General features: G+C 44.8%; 1 protein-coding gene across 1 annotated transcript; it reads right to left on the bottom strand.

Moving 5' to 3' along the window:
* Window positions 1–4,119: 4,119 nt before the first annotated feature.
* LOC103300137 (zinc finger protein with KRAB and SCAN domains 7) lies at window positions 4,120–15,366 on the bottom strand. The gene is made up of 5 exons (XM_008157005.3): window positions 14,867–15,366; window positions 9,955–10,123; window positions 8,216–8,307; window positions 7,050–7,176; window positions 4,120–6,202 (listed from the first exon to the last, which is right to left on the bottom strand). Exons 1-5 carry the CDS (start codon window positions 15,263–15,265, stop codon window positions 5,115–5,117), a joined length of 1,875 nt encoding a protein of 624 aa, XP_008155227.2. The 5' UTR covers window positions 15,266–15,366; the 3' UTR covers window positions 4,120–5,114.
* Between the last annotated feature and the right edge of the window lie 445 nt (window positions 15,367–15,811).

The following is a 15,811-nucleotide window of genomic DNA, read 5'->3' as shown; positions in this document are numbered from 1 at the left end:
ATGGGGTCCTGAATCACTGTAAACAGATAGAAATGATTTGAGTTCTCTGAGTGCTGTACTCCAAGTGGACACTCAGGGCAGTGTCCCCTCCCTGGATACTCCCCTTCCTAGGAAGCAATGAGCAGTAAGGATGGTCATTCCTATCCTACATAATAAAAGGCTAATATGCAAATGACCGAATGGTGGAATGACCGGTCACTATGATGCGTGCTGACCACCAGGGGGCAGACACTCAACGCAGGAGCTGCCCCCTGGTGGTCAGTGTGCTCCCACAGGGGGAGCGCCACTCAGCCAGAAGCCAGGCTCACTGCTGGCGAGCACAGTGGCAGTGGTGGGAGCCTCTCCCACCTCTGTGGCAATGCTAAGGATGTCCAACCAAAGGCTTAGGTGCACTAAGCAGTCAGTTGGACATCCTCACAGGGCTCCTGGACTGCTAGAGGGCGCAGGCCAGGCTGAGGGACGCCCCCCCTCCCAAGTGCATGAATTTCGTGCACTGGGCCTCTAGTTTTAAAGATGAGGAAATGAAGCTCCCAGAGGTTGAATGATTTGTCCATGGCCACATGACTAGTGAGAGACAAGCCTTCTGTGTCCATCACACCATGGTCACTCCCTTTCAGCTGCTCCTTTTACATCCAAAAGTCTCCTCTAAGTGCAAAGTGCCTTCCACTGAGAAGTTCTCTGCACTTCAGCCTTCCAAGAAAAGTTTGCAGAAGGGAGAAGAGAGGATCTTTGCTGAATCCAGTGCCTTTAGTTTAGAAAGACAGGAGCAATAATATGGTTTTAAAAGGATGCTAGGATATTTTTTAAAATAACTACCCATCTCTTAGGATCACCAGGCCTCAACATGTGTTTTGTTTCCCGCTCCAGATTCCCAGACTCTGCTTCTAACTCCTCAAGCTTGTTCCATTTCTTCCCTACCAGAGTGTAGCTCTCTCCGCCTTGTACACACTGAAACCCAGGGGCTAGCATTCTTGGGTAGGTGCTAAGTATTTGTTCAGTGGATGAATGAGCAGTAACCCTGGGCAAGACTCTGCCTTCCCCTCTGGGTCCGTTTCCTCACAGGAACACAGGGGGACGGACGGGAGACCTAAGTCAAACACTCAAGGTTCTGGCTCCTTTGGGAGTCTGGGCTGGCTTAGACCGCTATGACCAGGGCGGCCCACTGGCCATGGGCGGGGATGACACAGTTCTGTCGTTGCCGGCAACCTCGCCTAACTGGGGACGAAACCCAAAACAAAGGGAAAGTGACGAACGAGGGGAGGATGAGGCTCACGACGACCCTTGAGCCGCCGCACCCCAGTCTCCGCAGCGGGCAGCGGTGGAGGAGGGGCTCCCGGCCGGTGTCCCCCGCCCCCTACTCCCAGAACCCCGCCCGGACCCCCACGCCAGGCTGCCACATACCACTTGCCGACAGCTTACATCATGGAACAAAGCGCAGAAAGAATTACGTCATCGACACCCCACTAACGCGCATCCCAACCCTCCGGCTTTTCTAGGCACCGGAGGTTTCCGCCTCTCGGTGGCCCGAGAGGCTGGAGTCCTTTCGCCCCTTCGCCAGCCAGTCCGTTCGCCTGCGCTCTGGCCCCGCCTCCCACCGAGTTTTGCCCTCGTATTGGCTGGGAGGACGAAAGGACTTGGAGGGCTCAGCCAATAGGGGACCCTGGAAGGGGCGGAGCCTGAGAAAGAGATTCGGGTAGGGAGCGGAGGGGAGGGCGGCCGGGTGGTGCGCCTAGGTCTGAGGCTCCCTGAAGTCCCCGCCAGCTCAGCTCTGGCGGCTGAGCCGAAAAGTCATCCTTCGTTCTACAGATCCCGTGCCTTTCAGTCTCAAAGCTAGGAGACTGTCAGCAGCATATAAAAATTATTTTTGGGGACCTACTATGTCAGTGTTCCAGGTTCTGCGGATACAGTACAGTAGGGAAGGATATGAACTCCCTGCTCCATGGAGCTTACCTTCAAGTCAGGGGAGACAATAATCAATAAAGACGTAGAACTTGGTAGCAAGGGGAGGAAGAGGGAGATGGCGGTGGAACTGTTACACAGGAGCGGAAGTGAGCAATTGAGGCCTTTAGGTATCTGCGTCCAAGAGTGTTCCTGAAAGAGGGAACATCAGGAAGCAAAGGCCTTAAATCAGGAGGCAAGGGCATACATTTCAAACCATACGGGCTTTGGATGTAACACACTTCTCTTGGGGAATTCACAATCTGTTTGAGGCTATATCTCTCAAGGTATAAGAAACGATGAGACGATACTTCAGAAATGTAAAAGTCCCCTAGCAGGTTTGACTCGGTGGATAGAGTGTGGGCTTGGGGACCTGGGTTCGCTTCCAATCAAGGAAATGTACCTTGGTTACAGGCTCCTGCAGAAGGCAACCAATTGTTTCTCTCAGGTCGATGTTTGTCTTTCCCTCTCTTCTACTCTCCCTAAAAAATCAATGGGAAGAAATACTTGGGTGAGGATTAAAAAAAAAAAAAAAAAGTGTAAAAGTGCATGGGACATACTACTGCAATGTATATTGCTTTACAATTTATATAATACTAGGTCAAACTTTATGCCATCATTTGACAGCCTGGTAAAATGATGGCTTCCAGATATATATATTACCAAAATTAACAAAGAGGTAGAAATCTAAACAGCACAACCACTGAAGAAATCAAAATGTTGCTAAAGATTTGTTCCTCCCAATTCACACCTCCCCAAGAATGGATCAGACCATTATTTTTACCCTTTAGAGTAATTCCCACATTATGCAAACTCTTCCAAAATACTTTGCAAAGCCAAGAAAACATTAATAAATTTCATCTAGTTCTGTACTTTTTAAAAAATCACCACAAACAAATGGGTTTTATACCAAAAGTGCAAAGAAATTATCATTTATTTGGAAACTTGTCAAAAGTAGTACAAAAATAAATGATTTGACCCATAAAATTACACCAATAGATTTATTTTAAAACGTGATAGAACTTAGCAGCCACTCTAATAAAAACAAAATACAGTAATTACTACAGTGTGTACTATGTGCCAAGCACTAAGTGCCTTACACTTATGAACTAATTTTATCCTAACATCACTATGAGGTTGCTTCATTTTATAGATGGAAGAACTGAGATACAAGGAAACCAAGTGACTTGTTCAGGATCACACACCAAAGAAAGTGATGGATTCATGATTGAACCTAGAGTTCAAGGCACAAAATCTGAGTCCTTAACTACAATTCTACATTGCTTCTTCTAAAGACAGGAATAGAAGGAAACTTCATATACACTATAGAATATATATCAGAAACTAACAATGAAGTAACAGTAAGATCTCCAGGGGTACATGTAGAAGATATGAGGTCTTTGTATGTGATATTCTATGATGAGATGCCACTTCCATCTTGAAAAGCTTCTAGTCTGGTGGTGGAGAGGGGTAGGTAGATTGTGCCCAATTTAAAAACGGTTCAATTGGAGAGTAAGTTTTTAAAATAATGAAAATTATTTTCTATATGCTAAAAGAAATATTTGCCATACCAAACCTCAAAGAACCTATTTGAGGCTGGCTTAGACCGCTATTACCAGGTCTAATAGCGGTCTAATTCATAACTTGGCATGAATGTATACACATAAGGATTAAGTTGAGAATAATTTACAAGGCAATTTAACAACAGTTGCACATTAAAGCAGCAACTAATTTAAAGAACTGAGGTCAAATGAGTAAGAGGAATGAAGAAGCATCTGAAGACGTCTTTCACAGATGAGCTGGATCTGAAGGGATCTAGAAATGAGATTATCTGGAAGATTATGAGGAACATAGATTACCAAATGGGAAAAAGAAAAGGTTTTCTGAGTATGGAATACTAGTGATGGGGTCTAGACTGGAGAAGTTTAAAAAGTAAACAAAAAAAAAAAGGTAAGGCCCTGGCCAGTCTTTTTTATTTTTATTGATTTTAGAGAGGAAGGGAGAGGGATAGAGAGATAGAAACATCAATGATGAGAATCATTGATCAGCTGCCTCCTGCTCGCCCCCTACTGGGGATCGAGCCCTCAACCCAGGCATGTGCCCTTGGCCGGAATCGAACCTGGGACCCTTCAGTCCACAGGCCGAGGCTCTATCCACTGAGCCAAACCGGCTAGGGCAGGCCCTGGCCAGTTTGGCTCAGTGAATAGAGCACCAGCCCACGAACTGAAGGGTCCTAGGTTAGACTCTGATCGAGGGCACATACCTCGGTTGCAGGCTCGATCCCCGGCCCTGGTCCAGGCACATGCAGGAACCAACCAATCACCGAGTCTCTCTCCATTAATGCTTACCTCTGTGTTTCTCTCCCCCTCCCTTCCACTCTCTAAAAGTCAACAGAGCCCTAGCTGGTTTGGCTCAGTGAATAGAGCGTCGGCCTGCAGACTGAAGGGTCCCAGGTTCAATTCCAGTCAAGGGCACATGCCTGAGTTGTGGGCTCGATCCCCAGTGGGGGGTGTGCAGAAGGCAGCCGATCCATGATTCTCTCTCATCATTGATGTCTCTCTCTCTGGCTCCCTTCCTCTCTTAAATAAGTCAACAGAAAAATTTCCTCTGATGAGGATTAACACAACAAAAAAAGTAGGTAAGGAGGTATTCAGCCAAGAGAAAGTAAAGAATGAATCAGAGTCTTGGAGAATAACTTTATAAAATAGGAGAGGTGGAATAGAATAAGAAAGATATAATCTCTGTTCTTGAAAAGCATGGTATGATCATGGGGTACATACTGAAGATATGAGATACATTTCTAAACATTGAAAGAAAGAGAAAGAGAGAAGAGAGGGAGGAAGGAAAAAAGATAGAAGAGAGGGAAACAAGGAAGGAAGGAGGGAGGGAAAGAAAGGAGGGAGGGAGGGAGGGAAGAGTGGGAGAGAGAGAGAGGAAAACCCAACAAGTACAAGAAACTGTAGCTACACTTTCCCCAATAGTGGTGAAGGACTGCATTGTTCCTCCCACTCTCCACCTTCATGACCCAACAGACAGCATTTAGGGAATGGTCCACTTTAATTAATGGTTCCAAGAGGGGATCAGGGTAAATATTCTTCTTATAAAGAAAGCTTAATTCAAAGTTCCTTGCTCTGTGTCTTAGAAACTTACACCCAAGAACCTGATGAAGCCAGACCTCAGAGCTTCTCTCGAGTGTGAGTTCGATAGTGGTGATTAAGAGTAGAAAGCTGACTGAAGGCTTTTCCACACTCAATACATTCATAGGGTTTCTCCCCAGTGTGAATTCTCTGATGTGCAATGAGGTGTGACTTTCGACCGAAGGATCTGCCACACTCATTGCATTTATAGGGCTTTTCACCTGTGTGAAGTCTCTGATGTCGAATAAGATTACTATTCTGACGAAAGGCCTTGCCACACTCATTGCACTCAAAAGGCTTTTCTCCAGTGTGAATTCTCTGATGGTCAATAAGATCTCTTTTAGAAGATAAACCTTTCCCACACTCGTTGCACTTGTAGGGTTTCTTACCAGTGTGAAGTGCTTGATGTCGGAGAAGATATGTATTCCGAGAAAAGGCTGCTCCACACTTAATGCATTCATAAGGCTTCTCCCCCGTATGGGTTCTTAGGTGGTCATAGAGTTTGTAACTCACACTGTAAGCTTTTCCACATTCATTGCATTTATATGGTTTCTCTCCATTATGGAACCTCTGGTGTTGAATGAGATTGGACATGTGCCGATAGGTCTTTTCACACTTGCTGCACTCATAGGGCTTTTCCCCTGTGTGGGTTCTGAGATGAGCCATGAGCTGAGATGTCTGCCTGAAGGCCTTGCCACACTCATTACATACAAAGGGTTTCTCTCCAGTGTGGATTCTCTGATGGTTAGTGAGGTGTGTACTCCTATTGAAAGCTCTGCCACATTCATCACATTGATAGAATTTCTGTGCCTTCAAAACTTGATATTCTGTAGGACTACAGGACAGATTCTTACGTTCCCCAAGATCCTTATACTCATCACATCCATCTTCTGTAGATTTGTTTTTATCCTCACATGTTCTTTCCAAGAAATTACTTTCTAGTCTGCTCCCCTCCTCCTCTGAGGGTTGTGCTTCTAGCTTTATTAAAGCATCTTCACAGGCATTTCCAGCTTCTGGTCCCCCAGGAACCACCCCATACAGGCCTCCTGATGTCCCATCAGATGACTCTGTTCCTTTGGAAATTTCCTGCCTTGGAGGCAACTCTGAATTTTCCATCTGAGTCTCACCTGATGGGGAAAGAAAGAAGAAAAAAGCATTTCTTATCCTATTGAGGAAACAGAATCATCAGGAGTCTATGTACCTGAAAAAGCCTTCACATAAGGAATGAGGTAACAAATTGAGAACAAGAGAAAAAAAATCAGAAATAGCTCAAATTTTTCTTCATGGACAAAAGGGGAAAGGTCAGTGGAGGAAGATGGATAAAGATCTATCAGGACAGAGAGATACTGAGCCAGCACAGTCAAGTGAGGAGGAAAAGTGAAAGGTCAGAGACCAAAGCTGAAATGATGCATGGGGAGAAGCCAAGCCATTAGGAGCCACAGCAACCAGAAAGCAATTGGGAACCAAGTCTAATTGAGAAGGAGCCATGAGGGGAGAAAAGATTCAGAGTGAAAACAATGGGTATCAGTGGGAGGAGTATGTAGGGAGCCAGCTGTGTTATGTCCCTAATTCAACATAGTGTAAAAACTCATTTCCTTTTGTTGCTGAGGCTCCCAGGCTCCTCAGTCTCAATGAGGCCCTGCTTTCCGAAGTCTGGTCTAGCGGTCAGTTTGTACAGATTTCCTATCCCTTTAGCCTTATTGTAAGTAACATAACTCATCACTTACAATAACTTGAGTGCTCTCTAATCCTTATAAATACAAACTCTAACTAAACCACCCTAGCTCAATCCATTATGAGGTAAAGAGAATGTTGAAAACTGTTAATGCTGGGTGATGGGCGCAGAGAGGTTCATTGTATTGTTCTGTCTTGTCTATGTTGTAATTTTTCATAATAAAAGTTTAAAAAGAAAAAATTGAGCAAAGAAAATGTGAAGGATGCAGATGCTAAGTTACCAGGGCACAGAATCATTACCCAGTGAGGCCATGTTGCAGTTCGTTTCCAGCATGATGTTCTGGTACGGGGCTCTCTGACTCAGTGACGGATCTTCCAACTTCTGTTCAGTGTAGTCCACAGACAGGAACTTGTACACTGCAGACCCCTGCAATGACAAGCTTCTACTGCTCAAGAGATATTCCCAACCTGAAGGGCGGAATCATCAGACATACCAAGAGCACAGGGTAAGGGCCCTGGTGGGCAAAGAGGTGGGGAGGAAGAAGCTGGGATGACACATCTAAAAGGGCAAGTACAGGGCCAGAGAGAGTCCATGAACTCAGTAGGTGGCACCAAGCTCCAAGGGAAGCAAGAAGGTTGGAAGCCAGAGGAGCAGTTTCAGAATTATCCAGTGCCCCTGAGATAAGCTCTAGCTCAGTGGTTCCCAACCTTTTTTTTGGCCATGACCCACCTAAGCATCTCTAAAATCCTAATGCCCATCCTGTGACATATAATTCTTATTTTTTTTTTTAAATGAACTCTTATTCACGTGGAGAAAGCCTAAAAGGCCATTAACTTGGTCTAAACAAGCTTCCAAAGAACATGGCATCCATGAAAGAGAAAAATAAAAGAACAGCTAAAGTACTGAAGAAGAAATCGCTAAGAAATTGTTAAAAAATAATAATAATTTGAAGTGATATGAAAAATCTAGTAATTAGCCAGTTTGGTTCAGTGGATAGAGCGAACTGTAGGGTCCCGGGTTCAATTCTGGTCAAGGGCACGTACCTCGGTTGCAGGTGCCTCCCTAGCCTGGGCCCTAGTCGGGGCTCATGCAGGTGGCAACCAATCAATGTGTTTCTCTCACATTGATATTTCTCTGTCCCTCTCTCTTCCAATCTCTCTAAAATCAATAGAAAATATCCTCAGGTGAGGATTAAAAAAAAAAGCAAATAAAGTTTTATAAAACATATATGAGAGAACTGCAATGCATAAATATGTCACAACACATACTTATATATTGTATATAAAGTCCCTAGGACCATAAGAAATGCAAAAAAATTCACTGTTAATAACTCATTCTCGAATTGTGCCCCCCTTAAAAATCAAATTGCACCCTTGTGTCCCATGTTGGGAACCACTGCTCTAGCTACCGGTATTCTGGGCCTCAGACTCAGGAACTCACAAAAGATAGACAGAACCAAGCTCACCTGGGGCCTGACCATCTGAAGCACAGTTTCTGCTGCTTGGTCTCCTATGTTCCTCACTTGGGGAAGGGAAGACACTGGGGAAGCACAATGAGCTGAAGGAGGAAAGAAATCTATGAGTGGACAAGCCCTGCCCTTGGCTTTAATAAGGTCAGTATCCCACTGAGTGGATTCAAGAAGACCCAGCAATTCCACAGTTTCTCATCCCTTATCCATACAGGTGTTATCCTAAGTGTGCTGTGAATTTTCCAAGGAGAGTGCAGTAGCAGGACCCTGGTCAAATTGAAAACTGGTCTGCCAGCCCTCACTCTCTTCAATCTCTCATAAGGAAGCTATACTTCTGACGACTTCCTCTCCACATGGCTTTCCTAGATTTCCCCTAGATCTCTGGCCCCCCATTCTCTTCCTTGTCTGCCCTCTCATTTGGACACTCCAGGAGCTCAGACGGTAGTGCTTTCCTTTTCTCTCTGTCATAGAGATCTCACCAACTCTCACTGTTCTAATTATGCTCTTAAATTCTCAGTTCTTTCCTAGACTCCTTTCACAAGCTTCCAGTTGCTTAGACATTTAATTTGCTGCCCCAGAATTCTTAAGTTCAGTATCTCAAATGTATGTTCTTCACATCTTCCTTTCCTAAGTTCTGTCAATGATTCCAGACATTGTCCAAAACCCTCTAATTCCCCCTCTTCTCCCTTACCCCATGGATTTTTCCTTCACAATGCCTGTCATATCTATCACTTTCCACTCCATTCAACCTTGCTCAGGCAATAATCACCTCACATCTATTCTCCTACACTAGTCTCCTACTAAAGCTTCCCACCACTGGTCTACCCTTTGGATCAGTAATGCTCACATGTGCCCGAGTAATTGTCCTGAACTTCTTACCCTTAACTCTAAGGCCTTGTACAAACAGACCCTAGGCTCTCAAATGCAGTCCTCCTTGAGGCTACCTCAACAGGGTCCAAGGATTAACCACTTAAGTCTTTGTTTATATTCTCTACTAGGTGTTCTCCACCCTTAAAATTTCTCCTTGAGCCCTAGCCAGTTTTGCTCAGTGGGTAGAGCATCAGCCTGCGAACTGAAGGGTCCCGGGTTCGATTCCAGCCAAGGGCACGTACCTGGGTTGTGGGCTCAATCCCCAGTGTGGGGCATGCAGAAGGTAGCCAAGCAATGATTCTCTCTCATCATTGATGTTTTTATCTCTCTCTCCCTCGCCCTTCCTCTCTGAAATCAATAAAAATATATTAAAGAAAAAATTTCTCCTTGATTTTTTCACTATCCAACACCACTGCTATCTCATCCATGAAGCATCCATCCCCTACCCACCCCAGCTCACCATTAACAATGTCCACATGATCTTGCTTACAATTAACAATGTCCACATTGCTCATTTGTGATGGCATCAAATGCCTGAGAATAGATATCACTCATGTCTCTTATGAGATTGGCTCTTACACTATGACCGACTCTCTGCCTAGAAGGTAACTAAATGGCTCTTTGAAAGCACAGTGATGGTATACTATACTATCTCTGCTGCCAACAGTGCCTTTGCCATGACAAAAACTTGCTAAATACATTAATGATTAAAGAATAAGCAAAGGGAACAGAAAAAGTGTCTATGGAAGGAAGACAGAGGGCAGGGCAATGAGGATTCCAATAAGGTGAAGTGGAGATGAAGGAAAAGTGATTCCAGAAGAGAGAATAGAGGTGTGACTAGACGCCAGAGCCAGAGAGGCAAGTACCGGAGTGCCCATTGGGGAGGCAGTATGCCCCTGGGTCATGAGGAGGCTCCAGGTGGGCTCCAGGGGCTGAACGGTTACTGAGGAGTGAGGTAGAAAGAGATTCCTCTGTTGCACTCAAGGCTGTCATCTCCTCCAAATGCATTTCCTGTTTCTGTGCTGGAGCTGAAACCTAGAGACAAGGAAATACAATTGGGTTCAAGAGACAATCCTTGAAGGTACAGAATCCAAAACCTCTAAGAAGCATCCCAGGAAAGAAAGCCAGGGAAAGGAAGAGCCAGAGTATCTTTCCAGCCCCACCAGTACAGCCTACTAGGGGAAGGAACTGTCTAAGCAGTATCTGCAGCCTATAATCCTCATCCTTCTGTTGACTTCCTGTTAGAAGCTTGAAGATCAGATTATATAACCACTTTCCCTCTGTGTCAATTCCTCAGACACAAATTGCTTTAAGTATCATCTAAGAAAAGGAGTCAGGAGAGCAATTCAGCACTCTCTCTAGGACCTAAGCCTATAGAAGAGACCAAACAGAAGTACCAAAAAATTAAAGAATGATAGCTGTGTATATCTGTATGTGCACAAATAATGCTACTGAGGCTGACAGCTGAAGCAATATCCCAAAAACAGTGGCTGACAAACCTCAAAAGAGCTTTTCCAATGTCTCTCAGCAAAAGTGTCTCCTCTTCAGAGAAACCACCCCTGACCACACTGACAAAGCAACGACAGTCACTCTCTCCAATTACCTGATTATATTTTCTATTGCATGTATTAATCTCTATATTATCTTATTTACACCTTTATTATATAGTCTCCCCAATGAAATATAAGCTTTTTGTTTTGACCACTAGCTCCTAGAACAATGCTGGGCCCAACATTGGTGTTCAATTAATATTTGCTGGCTGATTTTCTCTTGATATTTTGCTACAGGTTTTTAGGATTATCTGCAAACTCAGTTTTCAATAGGAACTACATCTCCTCAATAGTTTATATTAAGAAGTCAAATAGGATCAGATAACATCAATTTTTAGAGACTTTGAGAATATCTCAAAGCACAGACCTTTTCTTTCTAACTGTTGCTGCTGTCATCAAACCAGCTCCTCACAATCTCATGATTACTATTTTTACCAGCATTTGGAACAGAAAATCTAAAACATCTAAATAAATCACATTTATAAGCTCATTCACTCTGCATATACATAGTACATCAGAAGGAGAATATAACTGCTCCTTTGATAAACCATACTGGACTTGCCCAATTGGGTTACATCTGCTGATGGGAGGGAACTTGCTTCTTTACTGTATACCTCTCCAGTGTAGTGGTGGGACCAGGAGGCTCCCTGGGGTCTGTGGTGACCAGGTTCTGCACTGGGCAGATCTTATAAATGAGAGTTACAGTTCTCTTTTAAAAAATATATATGTTTTTATTGATTTTAGAGAGTGGGGAAGAGAGAGAAACATCGATGGGAGAGAATCAATAACGATTGGCTGCCTCCTGCATGCCCCCTTCTAGGGATCGAGCCTGCAACCCAGCACATGCCCTTACTGGGAATCTAACTGGTGATCTCTTGGTACATGGGTCAAATCTCAACCACTGAGCACAATAGCTGAGTGGGAGTTACAGCTCTTAGATAAAGCAGCTCTGGGAACTGGCAGAAGATGGACCTTAATTGCACTGTGACAACAAAACCTTGTAATTCACCAGCAATTAAACCTTGGCACACTTCCTGTTCATATCTAGGACTCATAAATTTCCTTTCCTCCCAGGCATGCAATCCCCATTCCAATTTTCATTCTAAGATGGCATTCCACAGCAAAACACTATTGCAGTGGTTGGCAAACTCATTAGTCAACAGAGCCAAATATCAACAGTACAACGATTGAAATTTCTTTTGAGAGCCAAATTTTTTAAACTTAAACTATATAGGTAGGTACATTGTTATTAACTTAATGAGGGTACTCCTAAGCTGGCCTTTGCTAAAAACTCAAGGGGCCAAAGAGCCGCATGTGGCTCGCAAGCCGCAGTTTGCCGACCACTGCACTAGGGGAAAGCTAGGGGCTTAGAACCTAGGGAGCTGGAAAAGTCTAGTTCCCACACTTGGTGGTAATCAGCAATAATCACACTTTGGCTAAGTCTCAGGGACAAAGGGAACACCTACTAGCTCTTTCATCTTAGATGAGTCAATTAACCTCTCTGTGCTCATATCACTTGTCAAATGGAGATGATTACTATTTTCATATTTAGTAAGCCTGCTAGGAGCTAAAATAAAAGGATATAAAAGCATTTTTCAAGTTGCATGATTCTGCAGCCCTTCAAGGATACCTTTTCAACCTTTTCCAGCCCCAATGTGCACACATGCACATGCTCCCTCCTGCTAAGCATCTGATCTGCCCTGACATTCCTTAACTGCCCCATGCCAAACTGCCATGAGAAAGCTTGCTTATTCATCCTATATAATAAAAGGCTAATATGCAAATCGACCGAATGACCGGTAGATATGATGTGCACTGACCACGAGGGGGCAGACGCTCAATGCAGGAGCTGCCCCTTGGTGGTCAGTGCACTCCCATAGGGGGAGTGCTGCTCAGCCAGAAGCCGGGCTCACAGCTGGCGAGCACAGCAGCGGTGGCGGGAGCCTCTCTGCCTCCTTGGAGTCAGGCATCCCCCCAAGGGGTCCTGACGAGAGGGCACAGACCAGGCAGAAGCACCCCCCCACCCCGTACTGACCCAGTGCAGGAATGTCATGCACCGGACCTCTAGTTTAGCCATAAATACATATTATGAGCCTGTGCTAGGAGAGCCATGCTCTCATGTCTTTATTTGGTTAATCCTCATCTGAGGATTTTTAGATACAGTGAGCGAGAGGGAGAGGGAGACACATCGACCAGCTGCTTCCTGTACGCACCCCTACGGGGGTCAGGGATTGAACCTACAACCTAGGTACATGTCCTTGCCTGTGAATCAAATCCGAGACCCGTCGATGTCCATGTGTGGGCTGACACTCCAACCACTGAGCACACCAGCCAGAGCGTTGCTCTCTTGTCTTCGCATCAGAAAGCTGACAATAGTGGCAGAGTAAGAAATGGAATCCAAAGACCCCACTCCTAGGTTCAGCTGCTCTATCAACTGTTAGTCACTCTCTTGGGTTTGTGACTCCATCACTTTTTAAAAAATACATATTTTTATTGACTTCAGAAAGGAAGGGAGAGGGAGAGAGATAGAAACATCAATAATGAGAATCACTGATCGGCTGCCTCCTGCACACCCCACACTGGGGATCAAGCCCACAACCCAGGCATGCGTCCTGACTGGGAATCGAACTGTGAACTCCTGGTTCATTGGTTGACGCTCAACCACTGAGCCATGGCGGCTGGGCCACAGTCTCTTTTTTCTGAGGCTCCCTGGATAAAAAAGACTGAACTTTAATAGAGGGAGCATTTTTTTCTGCTTAAAGCAAAAGAAGTGAATAGGGAAAATTTTCTTCCACCCTCCTCACTAAATGGCACTCTAAACAGTTCTTTAAGCCATTTGTCTTTGCCCATGATTGGGCCTACTTGCTCTCTAGACCCCAGTGATGGTTGATTTATTTCTGTGTGTTTGTTTACAGAAGGAAATACTGGTTGACAATGAATTTGATAATGCCAAATGGGCATTGGCTAATACTCTTGGGAAAAGATTTAGCCCTAGGACTCCCAATCAACTGGAAGTGATTCCCTAGGCATAAATATGTAATCATTTTTTTAAAAGCACTGAATAAAAGTATGTGATGGTATTTGGGAAATTTTATTTATGAGTTTTTCCTGGTAAACTGCAAAGGAGTAAACATAGAGCAGACCCTAATTCACCCTGTTCAGTTACAAGGGAGCAATCTGAGACTCATCTGAAGGAACTGACTTACTCATGGTGTGATGGTCTTTTGATGTGTCAATTTAGCATTAATCTAGGTGTTGCTGTGAAGGTATTTTGTACATGTGATTAAAGTCCGTAATCAGTTTACTTTAATATCCTAGATAATGTGGATGGGCCTGACTTAATCAGTTGGAAGACCTAAAATTCAGAACTGATGGTTCCATTGAAGAAATTCTGCCTGGGACAGCAGCTTCAGCCTGTGCCTGAGAGTTTCAGCCAGCCCTTCGAGCTGGCCCGCCCTATAGATTTCAGACTTGCCTTGCTAGCTCCCATAATCACACAAGCCACTTTCTATCAATAATATAAATATGTATATAAATACATAAATTAATTTTCTACTGGTTTTTCTTCTTTGGCTGAACCCTGGCTGATCTAAATGGTCATTGAGCGAGTTAGCTCTGTGGTCCTAGAAGCCAGATTTCCCCGTTATCACACTTTTGACTCTCCAGCTTTTCCTCTAATCTGAATTACCCTGGCTTTAAATTTGAGAGATCCGAGGGAAACAGGAAAAATTGAAATTAGAGGTAAAGAGGTAAAAAAAACACCTTAATTGGGTTTGGAAAGCTAGAAAAGGAAAAAATGTTTGTTTATGAAGCCCCAAATGTCACTTCTCATAAGGAACCTAAAAGGCAGGAAGAGAGAGAATTGACTGAGAAGTCCGAAGAAGGGAGTAGTGAGAACTTCTCAAATGAGGACACATGTTATCGGCATACCTGAGGTTTACCTCTGCTCATCATGTTCCCGCATTCCCACCAATGTGCAGATCCTCTATTGACCGGAGTGCTGTGTGGATCTCCAGGCTGGAGCTGGGCCCACAAAACACTATTTCACAAAGTAATTCACAGCTTGGTTGTAATCTGCATTTCTGATCATGGCTTGGAGCATAAACAGAAGTGCATGACTGGCTCAGGAATCCTAAGAGCAAACCAGCCTAGGGCCTAAGGAATGGAGAATGCCTATTCCCAAGCTAACCTAAGCATTAGAGAATGGCTCTAGATGCCAACTACTCACCTTTCCTGATCCACTGAGGTGTCTCTGGAAATCCTCCACCACGGCCACGGCTTCCTCGCCACTCTTGGGGTGATGCAGCTGCACCCAGGTCCGGAGCTGGCTAGGGAGGATGCTCAGGAACTGCTCCAGCACCAGCAGCTCCAGGATCTGCTCCTTGGTGTGCACCTCTGGCATCAGCCACCAGCGGCAGAGCTCCCGAAGCCGGCTCAGCGCCTCCTGGGGCCCAGACATCTCATGGTAGTACAACTGCCTGAAGTGTAGCCGGAAAATTTCACAAATAGGAGGGTGGTTCTTTTGGAGACTGCAGGCTTGGCCCCATGTCTGGCTCCCTGGCTCCTGCTTCTGGAGCACAGCACTCCCTGGGATGAGGCCTAAAGTTTCCCTGCCTGGGGTGGCCATTGTGACCCCAAAGAGAAGCTTGTTCCAGCAGCAGTTTGTCTGATTAAAATGATGGTCTACAATTCAGGTCCCAGGAGCTTTTTTCAAAGTTGGGATGTAGGGTGAGGGGAGTGTCACCTACAGAAACATAAGAGAGAAATCAAAGTCCTTGAAGTGTTCAGGCTGATAACAGACCAATGAGAGAATCATCGACTGGCTGCCTCCTGCATGGCCCCTACTGGGGATCAAGGCCACAATCTGGGCCTGTGCCCTGACCGAGAATCGTAGGGTGAGCTCCTGACTCATGGGTTGCCACTCAGCTACTGGGCCACACCGGCTGGGCTTCCTTTCAACTTCTGACAAACTCCTACTCATTTGTCAAGACCCAAATGCCATTTTCTCTTGATGGCTTTCCTGATTGCCTTATACAGGAAGAGGGCTGGCAGCCTCCTTCTCTGACCTTCTCACTATAACACTGTACTTTATTTTTTATTTTATTTTTCTAACATATTTTTATAGATTTCAGAGAGGGAAAGGGAGAGAGAAAGAAACATCCATTATGAGACT

This window comes from Eptesicus fuscus, chromosome 18, assembly GCF_027574615.1.
Source record: "Eptesicus fuscus isolate TK198812 chromosome 18, DD_ASM_mEF_20220401, whole genome shotgun sequence".
NCBI classification, from domain to species: Eukaryota; Metazoa; Chordata; class Mammalia; order Chiroptera; family Vespertilionidae; genus Eptesicus; species Eptesicus fuscus.
The sequence above is the reverse complement of the archived record's forward strand: the minus strand, read 5'-3'. Positions and strand labels throughout refer to the sequence as shown.